This window comes from Cnephaeus nilssonii, assembly GCF_951640355.1.
Source record: "Cnephaeus nilssonii genome assembly, chromosome: X".
NCBI lineage: Eukaryota > Metazoa > Chordata > Mammalia > Chiroptera > Vespertilionidae > Cnephaeus > Cnephaeus nilssonii.
Window position 1 is genome coordinate 110,942,205 of NC_137071.1, and position 22,177 is coordinate 110,964,381.

The window sequence follows — 22,177 nt, forward strand, 5'->3', positions numbered from 1 at the left end:
TCATTTTTATTTACATATTTCCGTTTATGTTTTTCATTCCTTGTAGAATTTGGGGTGAGAAAGGCTCATTAGATGGTGACAGGCACCTTCCCTTTGCTACTTTATTTCTGCCCACGCTAGTTTCTTAATTCCCTTTGTCCTATTTCATTCTGCTAGGCTAGGCTCTCCTGTCAGCTCAGTGAATCCCATAGCCAGGTCCTCAGGGATTGGAGATATGAGCTAAAAGAATATAGACTTAGCTTGGTATTTAAGGCTCCAAGGAATCTGTCCTGAACAAACCTTTTCAGAGTTACCTTCCAAGAACAGTCTTCACAAATCCTACGCCCTATCCAACATTTCCCTTAGAAACTGAACATGGGCAGTGGTTAGTGGCAATCAGATGGGTGTGCTCATGACTCAGGTACTTTGTTGATCATGCAGCTGAGTAATGCTAACTTGACATTTTGGTCTTGATCTTTAGATATTGCTAATTTAAAAAAAACAACTGGCCATAGTTGTTTAATGTATATCTACAAAGAAACAAAGACATGCTGATGTTGAAACACAGGTGATAAAAATGATAAAAATTCTACAAATTCTCAAGATGATACTCATCAGACCCATAAGCTGCATTTATCTGATCAAAATTCCTACAGAGCACGTAAAGATTCCTCTAGTACTTTGAAAATCTTAAAAGAGAAAGTAGAGTTATGGCTAAATTCAACTCAGTTTTTAGCTTATTGGGAATAAAAATGATCCACATCTGCCAAGTAAAAACATTTCTCTAATCTCATTATTTGGAAACAAAACACAGAAATTAAAGTAAGCAAGCTGATATTTTTTTAAAGCACAAAATTTTCAAAATCAACCAGATCTTGAAAACAGTTTTTGTCTAGTTGTGACATTTAATCAACTCTTTGATGGATCCAGTGGGGCAAACCATGAAGATTAGCTGAGCTCCCTTCTGCCTTCAACCCTGTGAACCTTCTCACGGCAGGCAGTGACCCATGAGGCTGATCTCACCGCCATGGTCGCAATTGAAGGGCAGAATACACTCTTGGTTTTTAGGTTGTTTTCTGTCTCATTCCAGAGTATAAGACAGAAAATTTTAGGGAAGAATGCTTGCTGGGTAAGACATGTTAGGTTACTTACCCCATCCCTCCACCCTAATAGGTAAGAACCTCCCAGATGAGAAGAAGGAGACAAGTAGGAAAAGAGAACTTAGAAGCTGGGGTCTGTGGTCCTGATGAGGGGAAGCAGCATTGGGTGGCAGTAAGAACCATGCCATTAGATGCCTGATGAGGAGTTGTCCACCTTAATGGATGGCAGCAGGGAGGGATGACACGGTGACTGTACATCTTAGGGAAGGCCAGTGCGGAATATATTAAGAGCCCTAGAAGTGGACACCTCCTTCTCACCACTGCTATTTTAATCTTAGAAAAACTCTGGAGTTCAAAATCAATAGTAGGGTCATGAAGGAGGGAGAGGGTGACCCTAAATCTGAGTTTAATCATGAAACCACACACACACACACACACACACACACACACACACACACACACATACACACACACACCCTTTTGTGGATGAGTCTAGATTGTTTTCTGCTCTCAGGAAGAATGTTGAAATTAAATCAAGATATAGGCAGTGTAATTTTCAGAACCTTATCTGTCTTGCTAGGATGCGTGTATTCCTAGCACGTAGCATAGTAATTATTCAGTGGTATCTGTGGAATGTATAACTATTCCTTAGAGAAAATAATGTATGATTTAGAATTTTCCTACGGGTGATAAGCATCAAAACAAGTTGGGAGTTGGTCTGGCTTGGCTCAGTGGTTGAGCCTCGACCTATGAACCAGGAGGACATGGTTACATTCCTGGTTGGGACACATGCGGGCTCCTGCATGGTCAGGGATATGCAGGAGGCAGCCAATCAATGATTCTCTCCCATCATTGATGTTTCTGTCTTGCTCTCCCTCTCTGAAATCAATACAAATATATAAAAAAATAAGTTGGGAGATGCTACTCTAATCAATTTAACTATTTAATTTCTTGATCACATGCTTATTTTTACTTCCATCACGTTAATGCTGTCTTTCCCCCCAACCTCCTCTGCAACTGTGCCTGCTAGAATCCTCTCTGTTTTTCAATGCTCACCTCAAATGGTCCTTCTTTTGTGAAGCTTTTTCCCTGTCACCTCTCAGCTGGAAAAGAATGCACCCTCTTCTGAACAACAGTGTCTCTGTGTACCTCTTATAGAACTTGGAATTTCTCAAGGTCGGTTTGTTTTGTTATATTGTTACAGAGTGCATAAGCACAAGATAGTGCTGGTCATTCCCCCCACAATCTTCTCAGGGCTTTATAGTTATACTTTTTAAAGTAAACATTTATAAAGTATTTATTTGTTTGTTTATTTATTTATTTATTTATTTATTTATTTATGTATGTTAATCCTCACCCAAGGATATTTTTCCATTGATTTTTTTAGAGAGAGCAGGAAGAAGGGTAGGAGGGAGAGAGAGAGCACGTGCCTGAGAGAGACATCAATGTGGGAGAGGCACATAGATTGATCGCTTCCTGCACACACCCTGACTAAGGCTGGGGATCAAACCTGCAACCCAGGTACATGTCCTTGACTGGAAATTGAACACATGACCCTTCGGTGCACTGGTTGATGCTCTAACCTCTGAGCAACACCAGCCAGAGCAACATTTATTTATATTTTCCTATAGTATGTCTATATTTTCCTTCTTTCAATGTGCATAAAATATATATGTACAGTTTAACAAATGATTATAAAGTGAATGCCCAGATAGCCTTCACCCAGGCCAAGAAATCGAACATTGTTAGCATTTTGGAAATCACCCTCAAACAAGGTGCCTCTCTCTATAATCATCCCTTCCTCCCCGACCCAGAATTAAACCAGGACTAGTATTGAGCCAGCATACTCAGGTGAGGTATAAAACTTCTGTCTGGCCTTAGCTGGTTTTGTTCAGTGGATAGAGCGTCGGTGTGTGGACTGATGGGTCCCAGGTTCGATTCCAGTCAAAGGCACATGCCCGGGTTTCGGGCTTGATCCCCAGTGAGGGACATGCAGGAGGCAGCTGATCAATGATTCTCTCTCATCACTGATGTTTCTGTCTCCCTCTCCCTCTCCTTTCCTCTCTGAAATCAATAAAAATATATTTTAGAAAAACCCAACAAAGCTCTTGATTCAAAAACTTCTTAAAAACAACAACTTCTGTTTTCATTGGTCTAGATTTTTTAGAAAGATATTAAGCATCATGTAAATTCTCACATCTTTACTTATTATTTTTTAGTATGCTTCATTGATTTATTAATTTCAGAGAGAAGGCCGAAACCGGTTTGGCTCAGTGGATAGAGCGTCGGCCTGCGGACTCAAGGGTCCCGGGTTCGATTCCGGTCGGGGGCATGTGCCTTGGTTGCGGGCACATCCCCAGTGGGGGTTGTGCAGGAGGCAGCTGATCGATGTTTCTCTCTCATTGATGTTTCTGACTCTCTGTCCCTCTCTCTTCCTCTCTGTAAAAATATCAATAAAGTATATTAAAAAAAAAAGACAGCCATCCATCCTTAGGATAAAATTAAAAAAAAAATTTTCAGAGAGAAGAAGGGAGGGGATGAGAGAGACAGAAACATCAATGATGAGAGAGAATCATCAGTTGGCTGCTTCTTGCACGCCCCTTACTGTGGATAGATGGAGCCCACAACCCAGGCATGTGCCCTGACTGGAAATCGAACCATGACCTCCGATTCATGGGTCGACGCTAGCCATTGAGAACACCAGCCCGGCTTCATTGGTCAAGATTTGCGTCATAGTGATTGATTGTTAAAAATTTTGATGATCATCCCATAGACATAACCACTATCTTGACTTCTGTGATAATCATCTAATTGCTTTTCTTTATAGTTTTATCACTTGTGAATGCTGCCTAAATACTGCTAACCTGTTTTTGAACTTTATATGAATGGCACCATACAGTATGTACTCTTTTATATCTTGCTTATTTCACTCAATATTATGTCATGCATGCAGTTGTATATAGCTACCATTTTTATTGATGTGTAATAATTCATCATATGAATATATCACAGTTCATTCATTCTCCTGTTGATGGACAGTTGGGTGGCTTCCTCTCTTTGGCTACAATAAATAAAAACTGCTATGAGCATTCTTGTGCATAGTTTTTGGTGCACTTAGGAATTATTTTCTCTAGGGCATATTATCCTAGTGGAATTCCTCAGTCAAATATATCGCACATTGGGCTCTCCTGAGGCAAAAACTAGGATGGAGTGCTGAGTACAAAATGCTTATTAGGGACCAAAACTCATGAATGTAAGGCAGAGGAAGTACAACTGTGCAGAGGGAAAGGATGAACAGCAATACAAATCTGACAAAGCTTGGGTCAATTTGACATGGAGCTGGAATATAAGGAGTGCCCATCAATGTGTTCTGCATCAGGCTTTGCTCATTTCCACTCCTACCTTGCTCACTCACCTTAGGATCAGCGTGACCTTGGGCAAAGTAACTCTCTGCAGCTAAGGCAGACCCTCAAGGAGCTGGTAGCTAAAGGCTATCTATAGACAGCATTTTCTGTATCTGTGCAGAGTGGCCTTCCTTGAAGGAGAATCTGGGCGGTACATCTCTGTTTCTCTACCACAATAGGATACATATGTATTTGGCTCTAGTAAATAATGCCAAACTGGCCTTCAAAGTGGTTGTGCAATTTACACTCTTATGTGAGTGTGAGTTCCCATTGATTCTCATCCTCATCAATTGTTGGTACTTTTAGTCTTAAAAAAAAAAAAAAGGTCACCCTAGTGGATGTGTAGCAGTACTTCACTCTGGTTTTAATTTGCAGTTCCCTGATTACTATCAAGGTTAAACACTTTCTCATGTATTTATTGCTTTATGTCTTTTTTTAAAAAACGTGTATTTGTTTTGTCTTCCTTAGATAATCAGTCTCTTTCAGGTAGGGGTCAGCAAACATAGCCTGATGCCCATTTTTGTGTGCCCCTCAACCTTAGAGTGTTTTTTATATTTTTAAGTTGTGAAAACCAAAAGAGAAACAATATTTCATTATATGAGATTCAAATTTCAGTGTCCATAAGTAAAGTTTTATTGGAACCTGGCCATGCTCGTTGTGTTTACCTATTGTCTATGGCAGCAGAGTTTAGACATTGTGACAAAGACCTTACAGTCTACAAATCCTGAACTATTTACTGTCTAGCCCTTTATAGAAAAAGTTTGTTGACCTGACCGGTTTGGCTCAGTGGATAGAGCGTCGGACTGTGGACTGAAGGGTCCCAGGTCCGATTCCAGTCAAGGGCATATACCTTGGTTGTGGGTACAACCCCAGTGGGTGTGTGTGCTGGAGGCAGCTGATCGATGTTTCTAACTCTCTGTCCCTCTCCCTTCCTCTCTGTAAAAAAATCAATAAAATATATTTTTAAAATAAGAAAAAGTTTGCTGATCCCTGTTCTAGGTCACTGGTTCTGAAGTGTGGTTCCGGACCATCAGCATCAGCATCACCTGGGAACTTGTTAGAAAGGCAATTCCTAGCCATACCCCAAACCTATGGATTCAGAAACTCTGGGAGTGGGCCAGCCATATGTGTTTTATTTTATTTATTTATTTATTTATTTATTTATTTATTTATTTATTTATTTATTTAAGGTATTATATGTGTACATATCTTACCATTGCCCCCCCACCCCACTCCCATATATGCCCTCACCCCCCAGAGTTTTGCATCCATTGGTTATGCTTACATGCATGCATACAAGTCCTTTGGTTGATCTCTTATCTTCCCCACCTCTCCCTAACCTTCCCCCTGTAATTTGACAGTCTGTTTGATGCTTTACTGCCTCTGTGTCTATCTTTTTGTTCAAGTTTTTAATGTTCTTTATTATCCATAAATGAGTGAGATCATGTGGTATTTTTCTTTCATTGACTGGCTTATTTCACTCAACATAATGTTCTCCAATTCCATCCAGGTTGCTGCAAATGGTAAGAATTCCTTCTTTTTTATGGCAGCATAGTATTCCATTGTGTAGATGTACCACAGTTTTTTAATCCACTCATCTGCTGACGGGCACCTAGGCTGTTTCCAGATCTTAGCTATTGTAAATTGTGCTGCTATGAACATAGGGATGCATATATCCATTCTTATTGGTGTTCCCAGTTTCTTAGGATATATTCCTAGGAGTGGGATTACTGGGTCAAATGGGAGTTCCATTTTCAGTTTTTTGAGGACATATGCCAAAAGAACTTCTTCACCGATACTGCCCCTAGGGCAATGGAAGCTAAAGAGAAAATAAACAAATGGGACTACATCAAAATAAAAAGCTTTTTTTACAGCAAAAGAAACTATCAACAAAACAACAAGAAAGCCCACTGTATGGGAGAACATATTTGCAAATGGTATCACTGATAAAGGTTTAATCTCCAACATCTACAGGCAGCTTGTACAACTTAATAAAAGGAAGATAAATGATCCAATAAAAAAATGGGCAATGGACCTAAATAGAATCTTTTCAAAAGAAGACAGAAGGAAGGCCAAGAGACACATGAAAACATGCTCAACGTCACTAATTATCCGAGAGATGCAAATCAAAACAACAATGCGGTACTATCTCACACCTGTCAGAATGGCTATCATCAACAAATCAACAAAGGACAAGTGTTGGCGAGGATGCGGAGAAAAAGGAACCCTCGTGCACTGCTGGTGGGAATGCAGACTGGTGCAGCCACTGTGGAGAACAGCCATATGTGTTTTAACAAGTCCTCCAGATAATGCTGATGTGTTAAAGTTCGAGACTCCTGATCTAGGACCAGGACAAGGACCTAATCTGTTTTCTTTGCAAATCTTCATAGTCCTGATATCTTGTTCTACATGTAGTGGATAAGCTGTAAAAGAGCCTTGAAAAGTGTTCTATAAATGTATTCTTATGCATGTCAAAGCTGGTCAAAATGGACACCTGGGCAAAATTAATGAGGAAAAGTGGGAGAAACCACAGAGGGCAACATAAAAATCTGAAGGGTATGTATGGAGGAAAAAGGAAGACCCAATGTAGCTAGGGAGCCAGCCCCTGGATCCTCATCCCTCCACCTCATTTTATGTAGATTCTTAACAAAGATGAATCAGATATGGTCCCTGTCCTCAAGGAGGTCACACTCTAAGTAGGGAAGTGTCTTGTTTCCCCTCTTCTCTCTCATTTACTGCCTTTCTTCAGAACTTACCTTTGAGGAAGTGTAATTGCACCAAATTGCTGACACTAATAATGAGAATGAACAGAGAAAATTAACTTGGCAAACAACAGTTTTGCTTTATTCCCACTTTGGTTTAGGACTGACTTCCAGAGTGACTTTCTCATATCCTGGCTTTTTCCTTGGCTCACTCAGTGTGAAGCTCAAAGCATCCCTGCGTTTTTCTTTTTCTTTTTGTTAACTACCATCAATTGAGTGCATATTACATGCCAAGGCCATGCTAAATGCTTTACATTAAATCCTCATAAAGCCACTTTGAGTTAGGTGTCATTATATTTATTTTACAGATGCAAATCTGAGGCTTAGAGAAGTTAAATAATTTGGTAGAATTGGACTGCCAAGTCTTTTTGACTCTAGAGCCCAAGCTGGCAATAATTGTGCTATTGTGCCTTTAATAATATTCACCATTTGCAATATTGCAAAACAATGCAAACCAAATTCAGATTACTTAGCATGTGCTTCATGTTTTAGGATGCATGGGTGTGTAGAATTTCAGGGAGGGAAATATTTAAAAAGCAGCTTTATCCTTTTCCTAAGCTAGATTATGTGTGATAATTTTAAAAAAATATTTTTATTGATTTCAGAGAATAAGGGGGGGAGAGAGAGAGAGAGAGAGAGAGAGAGAGAGAGAGAGAGAGAGATCAATGATGAGAGAGAATTATTGATTGGCTGCCTCTTGCATGCCCCACACTGTTAATCAAGCCTGAAACCAGGACATATGCCCTGACTGGGAATCGAACCATGACCTCCTGGTTCATAGGTCAATGCTCAACCACTGAGCCATGCCTGCCGGGCCGCGTGATAATTTTTAAAAGTAGAAAAATCCTTTTGCAGACAACTTAAAAGGATAATGTCATAAACAGTTCCTTAACCTGGTAACATTATTGTAAATAGCACAGTAATTTATATTTCTTTTGTTACACATTAAATAACTGCATTGATTCTTCATTATGAAATTGTTTTTTTTGTGTGTGTTTTTTTTTGGACTCACTCTGTCTCACTCCTGTTAGGGAACATTTCAACTGGTCCATTTTTGAGCAATATTTTTCAATTCATCTTTAACAATATTATTTAGTTATTATATAAGTATAAATACCTTCATCGAAGAAAATTAGAATAGAAAAGCAAAAATAAAAAAGTCACCCATAATCCTACCACCTTGCTGTAACTACTGTTGATATTTGGAGTAGAACCTTCCAGACATGTTTCTTTGTGGAAATTTATTTATGCAAATAGTTTCTTTTTCTTTTGCAAAAATGGGACCATTTATTTTCTTTTTAAAACAATCCTCACCCAAGGAGATGTTTATTGATTTGAGAGAGAGAGGGAGAGAGGGAAAGAGAGAGAGAGAGAGAGAGAGAGAGAGAGAGAGAGAGAGAGAGAGAGAGAAACATGGATAGGTTGCCTCCTCTACGTGTCCCAACCAGGGATCAAACTCACAACCTAGCTATGTGCCCTGACAGGGAATCAAACCCACAATGTTTTTGGTGTACGGGATGACCCTCCAACTAACTGAGCAACCCTGGCTGGGCCATTCTACTTTCTTCCTTGCCTTTTTTTTCACTGAACAATATCTTAGGAGCACATTTCCACATTCACAGATATATATTTACCAAATCATTCATAATGACTGCACAGTGTTCCATTTATAAATGTACTGTACAATATTTTGTCAAACAATTCTTCTTGGATATCTAAGTTGTTTCTATTAGGTTTCTCCCTTTTCTGCACTCTAACTGTCATGAGTCCCAATATTGTTCCAAGAATTTACTCTGGGTACATGCAAGAATCCCAAATTATTCTCCAACTTCCACCTTATAATAATTTTTATGTAGACCTAAAGAAATTATCTGGCCATCTTTACACCAGAGCCTATGATTGACAATTTCTCCTTATAAACTCAAAGGCAACACTGTAAAGACAGATGGCAAAAATATTTCTCATTCATTTTCTCAATATGATTTCTACTGTCAATGAGAAAGCCCTGTGAGGGACAGAGAACTTAAAAAGGGTGAAGTGAAAAGATGAGTTTTGAAGCCAGACAAGTTGAGATTTGACTATGGCTTCTGACACTAGCTATAGGACTTAGATGAGTTATTTAGCCTCCTAAATCTTTGTCTTCTGATATGTAAAATAGTGATAATAGCATTTGTTTCATAAAATTCCTAGTAGTATTAGCAATATAATATGTAAAGAATCTAGAACAGTGCCTGACACAATAGTGGGTACTCAAAAAAATGGTAGATGTACGCAAGCTATTACCATTACCTTTTCCTTAACATACAGAACACTGAGGAAATATCACCTTTTTAAAAATGCCACTATTGTAAATGTGTTCAAGAAGAATGGTGAGAAAGCTTACTGATATAAACAGGATGGTTACTAAAGCTGTAAGCAAGATACTATTACCAGAATCTTTTATACCAGTTTCTGAAGAACACTGACCAGTGGGATCACAATGTGGTTTTAAGTCATGCTGTGATTTCGATGATAAACCAGGTACAGCATCAGAGAAGGAACACCAAGCCCTTGACTTCACTTTTATGAACTTTATAAAAGTATTTACTAGTAATACCACCATTGGACATGCATTCTGCTGGCTACTAAACAAGTTTGGCTATGAAAAATGACCATTGGATAACTTCTACAATATCCACAATCTGACAAAATGGATGTATTATCCAGTAGACTAGGATTCATTTTGAGGCTCCCAAAAATGGCCCCAAGGTTCTTTACAAAATGTTGCTTTGTTGTTCAACCTCAATGGGGCAGAGCAATTAAAGACCATGTCAAATGAAAAGACAAGAAACAAAAATACTAGTAGTATCAGATAGAGCAAGGTGTTGAGTAGGATCAGAACCCAGGTGACTCTTGTTCTTTTTTAAATCATTTTTTATTTTCAATTATAGTTGACATACATTATTATATTAGTTTCAGGTGTATATCCCAGTGACCAGACATTACATTACTTAATAAGTGATCACCCCAAAAAATCCTGCACCAGTCCAGTACCACGCCTAGTTATTGGAATATTATTGATTATAGTCCCTATGCTGTACTTTACATCTCATGACTATTCTGTAACTACCAATTTGTACTTCTTAATCCCTTCCAGGTGATTTGTTGAACAAAGTCTACAGATCATGAATTTTAGGCAGATTTGCAAATAAGGTAGCACATGCTCTGTAAATAGCAGCTGTTGCCACAAGCCAAAGGGCAATATTTACATGAATCCTGTCTCAAGGTCTATGGATCAAGCTTTGACCTTTCCAGCCAAACTCAGACTTGGTAGCACTTTCAGCCATGTCATCTTGAAAAGAAAGGATCACATCATACATACATGGAAAATTGCCAATGTATAACTATATTCTACCCCCCAAAATTAATTTCTAAAGTTTTGTTTTGGAACTTGGAACACATGTTCGCACAGAAAAGGTGTTATAAAAGGAAGTGACTTTCCCAGATTTCCTCATAAGAGTACATTTAGCCCAAGATGTAAGTGAAATACTGTACATTGGCCCTGAGAAATACAATGGAATGAAGTAAGTACCCTTGCACGCAGCAACACATCAACACACAACAAATATTTCTTGAGCCTTTCCCTTTGAAGCCTCAGGCAATGAAAAGGGAATTCAATCCTCCCATAGCTACTGTTTGCTGAAAAAGAAATTCTTCACTGTCCTCGCTTGGAAGGGTCCTTCTCAAGTCAGGTGGATGCATGCATTTCAGCATCCCTCTTTTTCAGTGCTTCTTGAACTTTCTCATCAAAGAACCCTTAATGACTGAGAAGATTGAATAGGTAGTGGGGAAGAGGCAGAATGTCTAACTGGAAGTCTCTTAAGCTTTTATTTGCAGAAACTTCAAACTGTGTAGTGTATTCCTTAACACATCTGCACATTTTAATAGAAAAAAAAAGTGTTTAAAAACAATCAGTTAAGTGAGTGAATTCCGTCCCACTTTTTGACTAAAGTTGATGCTCCAGAAATATGAACCATTTTTATACTGATGCTCACTGTACCTGTTGGACAGTATGCTTGTGTACTTAAGGATGAGAAACAAGGGCATCAGGGGGAAGATGTAAAGTAAATGAGTTTTTTCCCCTCAATCCTTCCACCCCCCCTCTCGACCCCCACCAGAGCTGTCTGCCTGCTCTCTATGGACTAGGAAAACAGTGTGGTGATTGCCAGAGGTAGAGGGGGCTGGAGAGATAGAATAGGGCATGGGGGGAGGGTTTAATGGTAATGGGGGAAAAAATATAGTAAATGAGAACCCAATGAAAGTAAAATCAGAGCAAAGCTAGCTAGCGCCACCAGCCTCTCCTTTCCCCTATCAGTGACACATTCCTTCAATCACCAGTGTCTTGCTCATATCCTTTTCTCTGCAAAACCAGTCCCAGGACAGGATCTCACTCACAGTAAAGTGTAAATGACCAATAATAGCTAAAATGTCACACTTTTTTAAAAATATATTAAGTGTCACAACTTTAAAATAAAAAGGAATTTAAGGTATTATCTCCAGGTAAAAGCGATATATTTGAGGGGGGCCAGCAATTGTGTGCCTTTCTGCGTTTTGCAGAATTCACACTTGATTTCAAATTGGTAATTTACCAAGGAGTGTTGAGGGAAATTAATCACAATTTCTTTACACTTTGGAAAGTATTTGCTTCATTTTGGAAATTATAGGTTTTGTGACTGTTGTTTGCTATGTTTTGCTCTCTTTTGTCTCTGGAATTTAAAAACTAGGAGGTAAATCTCCCCGATATTGATAAAAATAAAGGGCGATGAGAAATAGAAATGGTGATATTTAATAATTGATATTTGCACACTGTTGCACCCTTTACAAAATGCTTTTATATTCGTGATCATGTATATTATTGGCACTGAATTATTGCTAAATAATAACGAGTATACAAATATAACACACACCAAAAAAATCACAGTAATTCAATCTAATTATTAACATTAGGCACTTACCATGAGTTGCCCAGGTTCTGTGGGGACCTTGACCTTGCCCCCAGGATTTTTACAATTCAGTCGTTATGGCAAAGGAAAGGCATATTGGCCATCTGAGAGGTATGAGTTGAAAATAGAACACATATGCGTAAAACCCAAGAGTCATTTTTGCCTTGGAAGGGTATGTTTGCCGCTACAATGGAGATTCAAGAAGTGCTTTTCCTTGTGCAGAATGTACAGAGGTGGGAATAAGCACCACCGATCCATCGCCCCTTGGACCTGGGAAAGGGCAGTCCTGGGAGAGGAGGAGGGAGGGAGGGAGGAGATTCTGGGTTTTGCAAATGGTGAGAAAGACCTTCGCCTGTACAGTTATAAACAGAGGAAAAGTTCTTTGTGCAGGAAGGGGAAAAGCACCTCGATGTACAAAGAGCAGATTTAAGGGAAAGAAGATTCCTTGTGCACACATCTGCGAGGGGAGCTCAGGCTGACTGTTGGGGGCTTGTGGGAATGGAGATTTGAAGGGGGCTGGAGGTTGTGGGTTCCCGCCTCCACTCCAGTCCGTGCCCCACACTCAGGCAACAGTTGGTCGTGCGGGGCCAGCTCGGGCTCCGAGTGGGGAGGGGGAGTCTCGCGATCGTTGAGGGGGGGTGGGGAAAAGGGGGAGGGTGACGGGCGGGGGGAGGCCATGACGTAGGGTGGGTGGACGGAAGTGGGGCAGGGTTGAGGGTTATTTAAAGAAGGGGGGCCGAGCATAGGGGTTGGAAGCAGAGTGATTCCCCACGCCTGCTCCATCTAGCTCTTTCCAGTGCAGCCTGTGCCGCCGCCCAGGAGCCCTCGTCGCTTCCTCGCCTCTCTGCTTTTCCCGCTCCAACGCCATGGAGCAGGACACCGCTGCAGTGGCAGCCGCCGTGGCAGCCTCGGATGCGACCGCCACGATCGTGGTCTTAGAGGGCGAGCAGGGGCCGTCCACCTCTAAGGAGGAGGGAGCGGCCGCCGCGGCCGCCGAAGCCACCGTGGCCACGGAGCAGAGCGAGAAGGAGGTAAATCGGAAGGGGGTGTGTGTATGTGTGTGTGGGGGTGGTGGTGAAGAGAGATCCCGTGCCGGCCACTCGGAGGGGAGGGCCCCAGACCGCGACCTTTTTGCGCCGACAGGTACCCACGAGCTCGGGGGGATGGGGGTCGCAGGCGCGGAGTGGGGTGGGGGCGGCGGCACAGTTTATAGCATTCGCTCCCCTCCCCCTTCCCTTCTCGCCGCCTGGAGGGCGGGGGCGGGGCTGGGGCGCGGGCGCTGCGCGGGGTGCAGGGCGCCGTTATCCCAGGGCTCAGAGGCTCTGGAACCCCTCGGCAGCCCCCAGCCCCCTTCGCATTCCCGGAACTGGGGTAACGCGCGGGGTGGGGGATGGGGCCGTGCAGGAACCAGCCTCCGCCTCTCCCTCTCCTCTCGCTCCCTCTCCCCCTCTTCCCGTCGGCCTCTGCCTGGGAAATCTCGGCCCTTCAGTCCCACACTGGCGCTAAAGGGGTTTTGCTGGGGCTTATTTTTTCAAATTTGAATTTCAAGGTGCCAGTGGTTGGGAGGCCGAGGACATTCGTTCGGGGAGACTTTTACTGCTCTGATTGGCAATGTCGGCCTTTTGGGTGGCAGGGGAGAAAAACCACATTCCTTGTTCTGTGGGTCCCCGCCTGCTGAGGTGGGGGGGTGTCACCCGGAGAAAAGGAGGTCTCTCGCCGGACCACCTCCCGCCCCAGTTCAAACCCCAAACTGAGGAACCCTGGAAGCTGGGCTTAGGAAAATTTCCAACGTGTGCACCCTCACCCTCTCCTGCCCCGCCCCCAACGGTATAGTGTTTCACTCCAGGGCCACCCAAATGGTCCCCCAATCCGGCCCCAAGCCTTTTGGGCTTCTTCCTCCCTCTCCTAGTAGGCTCTGCTGGCTCCTGGACACAGGCAGGTTAAAAAAATTTTTTTAAGAAAACCCAGCTTCGCCAGGATGAGCTGCTGCTAATATGCACGAGGGGACTGCTCAGACACGTATTAAAGCCAAATCCAGAAAATATGTATTACCTCCAAAAGGCATATTTCATGTGGATCGAGACTTGCAAATAAAACTATGAAAGGAATTGCACAATTGATATAAAAATAGGATGGGGCATAAGGATTTTTGATGTATAACAACATTGTAGGATAGATAATTTATGGGTGGATTTTTTCCCGTTTATGAATAGACATCACAATTTAAAAAACGGTGGGTAATTAAAATTATGGTTAAGAGATCTCAAGTGGCTTTGTCTGAATCATTATATCAGACTACGACCAAATGAAAAGCTTTTGAGGGAAATTTACATCTTGCGCTGTGAATTAGAATAATTTTAAATTCAGCAGTTGCTTAAGTGACATACTTTACTGTTACAAGGTTGACTAAACAGAAAGACAATTGTAGTGCTAAATGAAAACAGTAGAAAACATGCATTTTAAGATCCATGCGATACTTGGATCAGTAAGACAATATTGATGATTAAAGCTGGGCTAAATACCAAGTGTCAATATAAATCAAATGTTGGGAAATTCAGAAACCCATCTAAGGTGTCTTTTATTCCCCAGACTGGGCAAATGTAACTGCTAAACTGCCTTTTGTATGACTCTAAAGGTTGTTGAATTTCCATGATGAATACATTTTTTGAATTGTGAAAAGAATGGGAATCAATTAAAATAGCCTGTATAATAAGCACTGAGTTTATATATATATATTCAAGAGATCTGTAGCCTCATCAGAAAGTGCCTTAATAATGGAACCTTATTTGTCCACTCAGCATAGGGAAGTGAGGTGCTGCATGGCAGGAACTTTCTGGGTATCTGAAGTTTACTAGTACTTTACTCATTACATCTTTTTGTTTTTATTTTAAAATTTTCTTGAAATTTAAATAGTACCAAAACATCTACTTAAGTTTTTTTTTTTATTTGTACCATTTCTTCAAATAAACTAATTTGGTAACCTCCCTCCCCCCCCAAAAAAAAAACAAAACAAAACCACACTATATTACACATTATCTTGACTCCTTAAATGGTGTACTAACAGTGCAAACTAACCTTTTCCTCATATCCATCAATTACTGTACTCTGTACAAAGGCATTAGAGATCTAAGAGGTTGTTTTCCCTCAATTAAGTAACCACCTCCCAGAAACTTTCAGTATTGTGTTGATTTTTCAATAATTTCTCAGCTTTCTCCTTCAATTGTCAGGCTGTTAGCTATCACTTTTTAATTACTTCATCTACTTTCATTAGAATTTTTTTATGATAATGGCTGTAGATGTAAAAGATTGAAAGTAACTGTAAAATACAAAAATACAATTGATGCAGCGGGGAGAGGGAAATAGTTACACCTGAACACCAAGGAAAAGGTGTTCTGTAGGGGAAGTCACATTTTAGTCCTGGGCTTCTGCCATCCCTTCTTACTGTTGACAGTGTGCCTTCTTCTAGTGGTCTTTCTCATGTCATTTGCTGCTGTTTTTATTCTCTGTACTTTGGAAAGCCAGATTATTAAGCTTGCTAAGAATTGTATATCAAATAAAAGAAAATAGGCTCTGAATGAGAGCATTTTCATGAAGCATAAAGTAGATGAGATTTAGTGGATTGACTTCTGACATTTAGCTACAGATAGGTATTTTTGCTTATCTTCTGGTTCTTCAACTTTTTGAAGATAGGTATTTTTGCTTACCTTCTGGTTTTTAAACTTTTTTTGATGTAAGTGATAGCTGGATAACTTCACTGTTAGATAATCTAAGCTGGAGCTGGTATTTTTGGTAATAAAAACATCAAGAAAAAGGTCATGGTTTTTTAAGACAGGGCATCTTGATGACCTTAAGCTACATTCTCATGGCATCTCAATTACCAGATGATAAAGTTCATAAGGAATTTATTAGAATAGCACAGTCACCTTTTATCTTTTCCTGTATGAGAAGCATATTTTTGAAAACATACACGTATACAAATAAGAAGGTGTAGAGGGTAGGTTTAGAATTTCTTGTGGAAGATAGTGCCAATTAAGTAATTGCCCACATCTTTTAATAGCACTGTTCAAGATTAGGAATTTTAATTAGCATATAATTAAAATTTTATGGTATTTTACTGCAAGGTAAGCACAAAAAAAGTAATGAGTAAAATGTTTTTCTAATATTAAAGCCTTATTTTTTTATAAATCCCACATTATTAGATATATATTTGTATATATGAGGTAAAGTAATTTTCACTGTTTTGAAATTTGAAAATGACTTCATATAGCTGTTCAAGGAATAATAGGTGTGGGGTTTGTTATCCAATTTTCCTTTAATTGTCGCTTTGAAAATACAAAAGAACTTATAGTATATGTCATTTTAAAAGTATGTGGTTGAGGGGATTTTAGCAGTTATCTGATCTTATCCATCCAGGATTACATTCAAAACACTATATATATATATATATATATATATATATATATATATATATATTGCTGTAAATCAAGATGGCTGTTATTTGGATTAAGAATAACAATACCAGATCCGTGCTCCAAAGTAGAACCATGACCAGGATCAAATCTCTGGATTTCAGTTTGGATTTCCATAGAATAGAAATTTTAGTAAATCTTGGAAGATATGTACATTAAATATTGGAGCCATGTTTTTCTTATGTTTAAGGTTACATTCTGCTTTTGATTTATGATCTAAGTTTTCAGGAAAAGGTTGACAAAAAACCATGATAAAATGAACATAATTTCTTTAGTTTTCACAAACAGATTTGTATTTTGACTTGTGCAGTCTGTGTTAAAATTGAAATACTCTCAAATTTGGTACCAATGGGTAGATTTGTGTTTTTACTATTTTATTTCTTGATTTCTTGCAGGGAAGGACTTGTATTCTATTTACTGATTTATATTTACAAGTACAAGCTTGTCTTTACAAAGCATAGAATGAATAAGCCCCCAGATAATCTCAGTATTTTTAAGTGAAATTAAAGCTGATTTTTTTTTTTAGTTTTCACTAAATTACAACGTTTTAAATACCAAAGGTTAATAGTTAATAGCCTTGAAAAACTGCTTCTACAAAATATTTATGTAATATAGATAGTTAAAATAGTTTTTTTCCCATTTGGAGAAAATTAACATAAGCCAAAAGTTTGAAACTGTACTAGTTATTTTAAATATAAATGATCAATTATATTACATTAAAAAGTTTAAATATTCTAATTAGAATATGGAAACAATAAGACATAGTGTCTTTTCAGGAATAGAAACCACATTTTTTTTCTTCTGAAACTCTGGCTTGATTCCATTACATAATGTGTTAGTATTAATATTTACTTTCCTTGAATTCTTTGGTTTGTGGTTGATAATATAAGTATATTCTAGATTTATTATTTTATTATTTTAAGTATATTCTAGATTTTAAATCTTCTATTCAATGATTAGATTTTCTTATGCTTTAAATGAAAAAAAATGCGAAAAGGTTCAATGTTTCTCCTTTTGCTTTTTAAATATGTTTTTATTGATTTTTAGAGAGAGAGGTAGAGGGAGAGTTAGGGAGAGGAAGTGAGGGAGAGAGGAAGAGAGGGATAGGTGGAGAAAGGGAGAGAGGGAGAAAGAAACCTTGATATAGCCTCCTGCATGCCCCCTACTGGGGATAGAGCCAAAACCAGAGCATGTGCCCAGCAACCTCTTGGTGCATGGGATGATGGTCAACCAACTGAACCATAGGGGGCCAGGGCTCTCCTTTTGGCTTTTATTTTATTTAATGTTGTTGCTCTGGCTTTCACAATTCTTTGGATTTTTTTTTATTGGACTTCAGGTGCACAGAACTGGATTAATCATAAGCCCTGCTTCATAACATGCTGTCATCATTGGTCCATGCATGGCTCTTATTTATTTATGTATGTATGTATGTATTTATTTATTTAGTATTTAAGTAATTTTTACTTTCTTCACATGAGAATGTTGATCACTTTAAAGACCTTGCTTTGCAATTTGATGATTTATTTTCTTTGAAATTCTAGAAAAGCGTTTCTCCATTTCAACTCAAAATTGCTGCTAAAGTTTCTAAATCTGAAAAGGAAATGGACCCAGAATATGAAGAGAAAATGGTAAATATATTATTGGGTAGGATAGTGAATACTGTAGTTGATTTTTATAGAGAAGTGAAAGATTTAAAAAAATACATGTGTATGTATGATGAGTACAGAATCATAGATTTTAGAATTGGATTTTTTGTTGAAGAAATGAATCTCCACATTCTCAGATGAGGAAATAAAAAAGCAGATAAACTATATGGAATATTTGGGACTAGAAACCACATCATTCTCAGATGAGAAATAAAAGAGCAGAGAAACTATGGAATATTTGGGATTAGAAGCCATATCTCTTCATTTTTGTTCAGTGCTCTTTACCCCATAATAAGGTGTTTTGTGCTAGAAGTACTTTATCCACTAAGTGAAAATACCTGTGTCAATATCAATATGGCTGAAAGAAAGCAGGTCACAAAGCCAGACATATTTTTTGCTCCCTCTCTCCATTGCTTTGGATTTATGAATGCTACACATTATGAAACATGTAATATGGTAATATGTCTTCTGAAGGTAAGGATATTTCCCAGTGCGTGAAAATATTACATGTTTAAGCAATATAGTCTTAATTTATGCTCATCTGCTTTGCTCTACATTTAATTATTTAATTTTTAGTCACTGAAATCCATATTTTAGGTTTAATTTAATTATATATTTTTATGCTTGAGATTTTTTAAGACCAGTGAATTTGGTAGACTTAAAGAGAAATTAACAGGTAGTTGGAACTGAGTTTTGTTTTGTTTTGTTTTGTTGAGGGGTTGTTTTTTTGCAGTAATATTATAAAAATAAATAGAGGTGAAGTACATTTTTTGGTGCTTCATAGTGATTTTATAAAAGTCCATTCCTTAATGTTTAAGGCCATAGCTAACAAACAGTTAATGTTTTAACAACTCTAAAAACAACATTCCAGTGAGGATAACATAAAATGAAAAGGTTTTGGCCTCCTTCCAGCTACCGGTCTGAATATATTTGTCTAATTCTTGTATTTATGTTAATAATCTCTTGTAAGTTTCTGGTGTTATTAATTATGCATCCTTGATTAGCAATCAAATATTCTCTACCCTGTGAATACAAAATCATCTTAATTATTTTCTTTATCTGGAATGAAACATATACATCTTTTGGTCTTTTAAGATTTTCAGTGAAAAGAGTTTTTTGCATTTACATGGTACAAGTTCTATGACCTTTTACAATGTATTGAGAAATTATAATATATATCAATTTTCCGTAGTAAATATACTATTTCGTGTGTGTGTGTGTGTGTGTGTGTGTGTGTGTGTGTGTATTTTCCTACAAGTCCTGCTTACTTTGGGGGGAAACTTTATATACTGTTATCATAAAACATAATTTTCCAGATCATTGTAATTGAAGAGAAAAATGTTTATTGCATTATTGTACCATACCATTGAAAATGTTTTGAGACAAGGTGACACTGGATTCTAAGATTACAGTTATTTCTAGAAGCAACTTGAAAATTCTTAAGAGTTCAGTATATATATATATATATATATATATATATATATATATATAATGGTTAATTTATATTTCCATATCTGGGATACATTATATATTATGATAATTTTATTAACTGCTCAGGAAAATAAAATTGTTATGGTTTGGTAAGAGGATTTGCTTTTTGGCCACAACTCTTTAGCAGGGCACTTCTTATTGAGGGTATTTACTAAGTCTGGCAGATCATTTGGCTTCTATTCAAAATATTTGAAAATACCATTATCAGATTTGGCTACCTACTAGTTGTGGGAGCTTGAGCCAAGTTATTTACTCTCTCTGTACCTCAGTTTTATCATCTATAACGGGAAAATACTAGTACCTATATCATAGGTTTATTAAGAGAATTAAATGGGTTAGTATGTTTTAAAGCTTAGAACAATACAAAGTAAGTACAGTATAAATGTTTATTAAGTAAATTTGAATGAATAAAAAAGAAAATCATTACTTTTTATTTTGTTTTGTGAACTAGAAAGCAGACCGAGCGAAGAGATTTGAATTTTTACTGAAGCAGACAGAACTTTTTGCACATTTCATTCAACCTTCAGCACAGAAATCTCCAACATCTCCTTTCAACATGAAATTGGGACGCCCTCAAATAAAGAAAGAGGACAAGCAGAGCTTAATTTCTGCTGGAGAGTATGTTGACATCTCTCTCTACTTTCTTCTCTTTCTCTTCCTCCTGTTCCCCCTTCTCCCTCTCCTCATACACTCCTTCCCTCTTCACATATTCAGTATAATCTTATGTTCAAAAAATAAGGTTATTGTTAGTACAAATATATTTCATAGGCAATAATATTTTTTTCTCACTAGCAGTTAATCAGTAAAAATGTAGGCTGGTTCTACCCACTTCTGAGCAAGATCCTAGGTAACACATTGCTTTTTTTTCATAAAAGATATTAGCAATATATACTGACTTAATTGACACCTTAGCATTTGGGTTGAATATGAAGATGTTTCTTTTTTCATCCCAGCTACCGCCACAGGCGCACGGAGCAAGAGGAGGATGAAGAGCTACTCTCAGAAAGTCGGAAGACATCTAACGTGTGTGTTAGGTTTGAGGTGTCACCTTCATGTGAGTACTTCATCATGTTGTTGTTTTTTTCTAATTTGGTTTTAGAAAAATTGTACTTGATTGTATTAATGAATGTATGAGATATTGTTTTTTTCAGATGTGAAAGGAGGACTACTGAGAGATTATCAGATTCGAGGACTGAACTGGTTGATTTCTTTGTATGAAAATGGAATCAATGGTATTTTGGCCGATGAAATGGTAAGGAGTTGGTAGCCAAAAATGCATTCTCAGTTATCAATACTTTTTGTGTGTGTGTGTGAACTTGAAATAACTGAGCTGAACTGCCCTTCTGAGGTCTGGAGGCTAATTTTATTTAGTTATTATAGCATGAAAGGCATTTGTAAAGTCAAGAATGGTTTCTTTAAGTAACCTTTTAGAACATATACGTCACTGGCGATAACATTCTTTTTTTTAAAGTATGTTTTTATTGATTTTAGAGAGACAGGTAGGGAGAGGGAGAAACATCTATGAAAGAGAACCATTGATTGGCTGCCTCTTGCACGCCCTCTACTGGGGATCGAGCCCACAACCTGGGCATGTGCTCTGACCAGGAATCGAACTGGGGAACCTCTAGGTCCTTGTGAGGACACTCAACCAAGTGAGCCACACAGGCCAGGGCTAGCCACAAAATTCTTATTGAGAGTTGCTCAAATGGCATAAAAACCTCCTTGTACTTTTGTTTTTGTTTGCACTTTGGCTTCCAGGAAGCTCAGAGCCAAAATGAATGCCAGAATGGAGCATCTGTGTTAATTTTTAATGGTCTGCTTATTGTGTGCCCTTTGTGCCTTATCCTATTCTTTACCTTTTAGTCTTATTTTCCTTGATCCCTCTTTATTTCTATTTCACTATTAATTTCCGTTCCATGTTTTCATCACAGGCCACCTGAAACGAGTTTTCATTGTAGGCTATCTGAATTTATTTGGGGAATGAGGCAGGGTGTATAAGCCAAATACTAAATGAATGAATGAATAAACCAAATAATAAAACAAATGAATGCATGCATGAATGAATGTAAATGCCTCCATGTGTGAGCAACCAGAAAGTGAATAGATGGAATAAAGAACAAAATAGTAAAGAGCAATGTTGAGTCTTGACAGTTGAGTGCCAGTTGGGAGTCAGGAAGTAAGCCATGAAATGACATATAAATAAAATGATCAAAGATAAAAAGTAAGGCTATTTCAGATGCTAATTTAGCTGATAAAGGGAGTATCTAAAGGCCTAGATTGGTATTTTAAGACCAAAGGAATAAGATGGAATTTAAGAGAGGACAAGGGGAGTTCTAGATCTATA

The 22,177-nt window shown here is 38.4% G+C and overlaps 1 protein-coding gene across 5 annotated transcripts in view; it reads left to right on the top strand.

Moving 5' to 3' along the window:
- Nucleotides 1-12,956: 12,956 nt before the first annotated feature.
- SMARCA1 (SNF2 related chromatin remodeling ATPase 1) overlaps nt 12,957-22,177 on the top strand; it is an 85,954-nt gene continuing 76,733 nt past the window's right edge. For 3 of the 5 annotated variants that reach the window (XM_079764815.1, XM_079764816.1, XM_079764814.1), the window contains exons 1-5: nt 12,958-13,258; nt 18,238-18,324; nt 20,285-20,451; nt 20,787-20,887; nt 20,985-21,085. In XM_079764815.1, the coding sequence (XP_079620941.1) occupies nt 13,094-13,258; nt 18,238-18,324; nt 20,285-20,451; nt 20,787-20,887; nt 20,985-21,085 (621 nt within the window). In that variant the 5' untranslated portion in view covers nt 12,958-13,093. Of the gene's footprint in view, nt 13,259-18,237; nt 18,325-20,284; nt 20,452-20,786; nt 20,888-20,984; nt 21,086-22,177 lie in introns of all 5 variants that reach the window. The other 2 variants (XM_079764817.1, XM_079764818.1) reach the window with 1 other exon arrangement.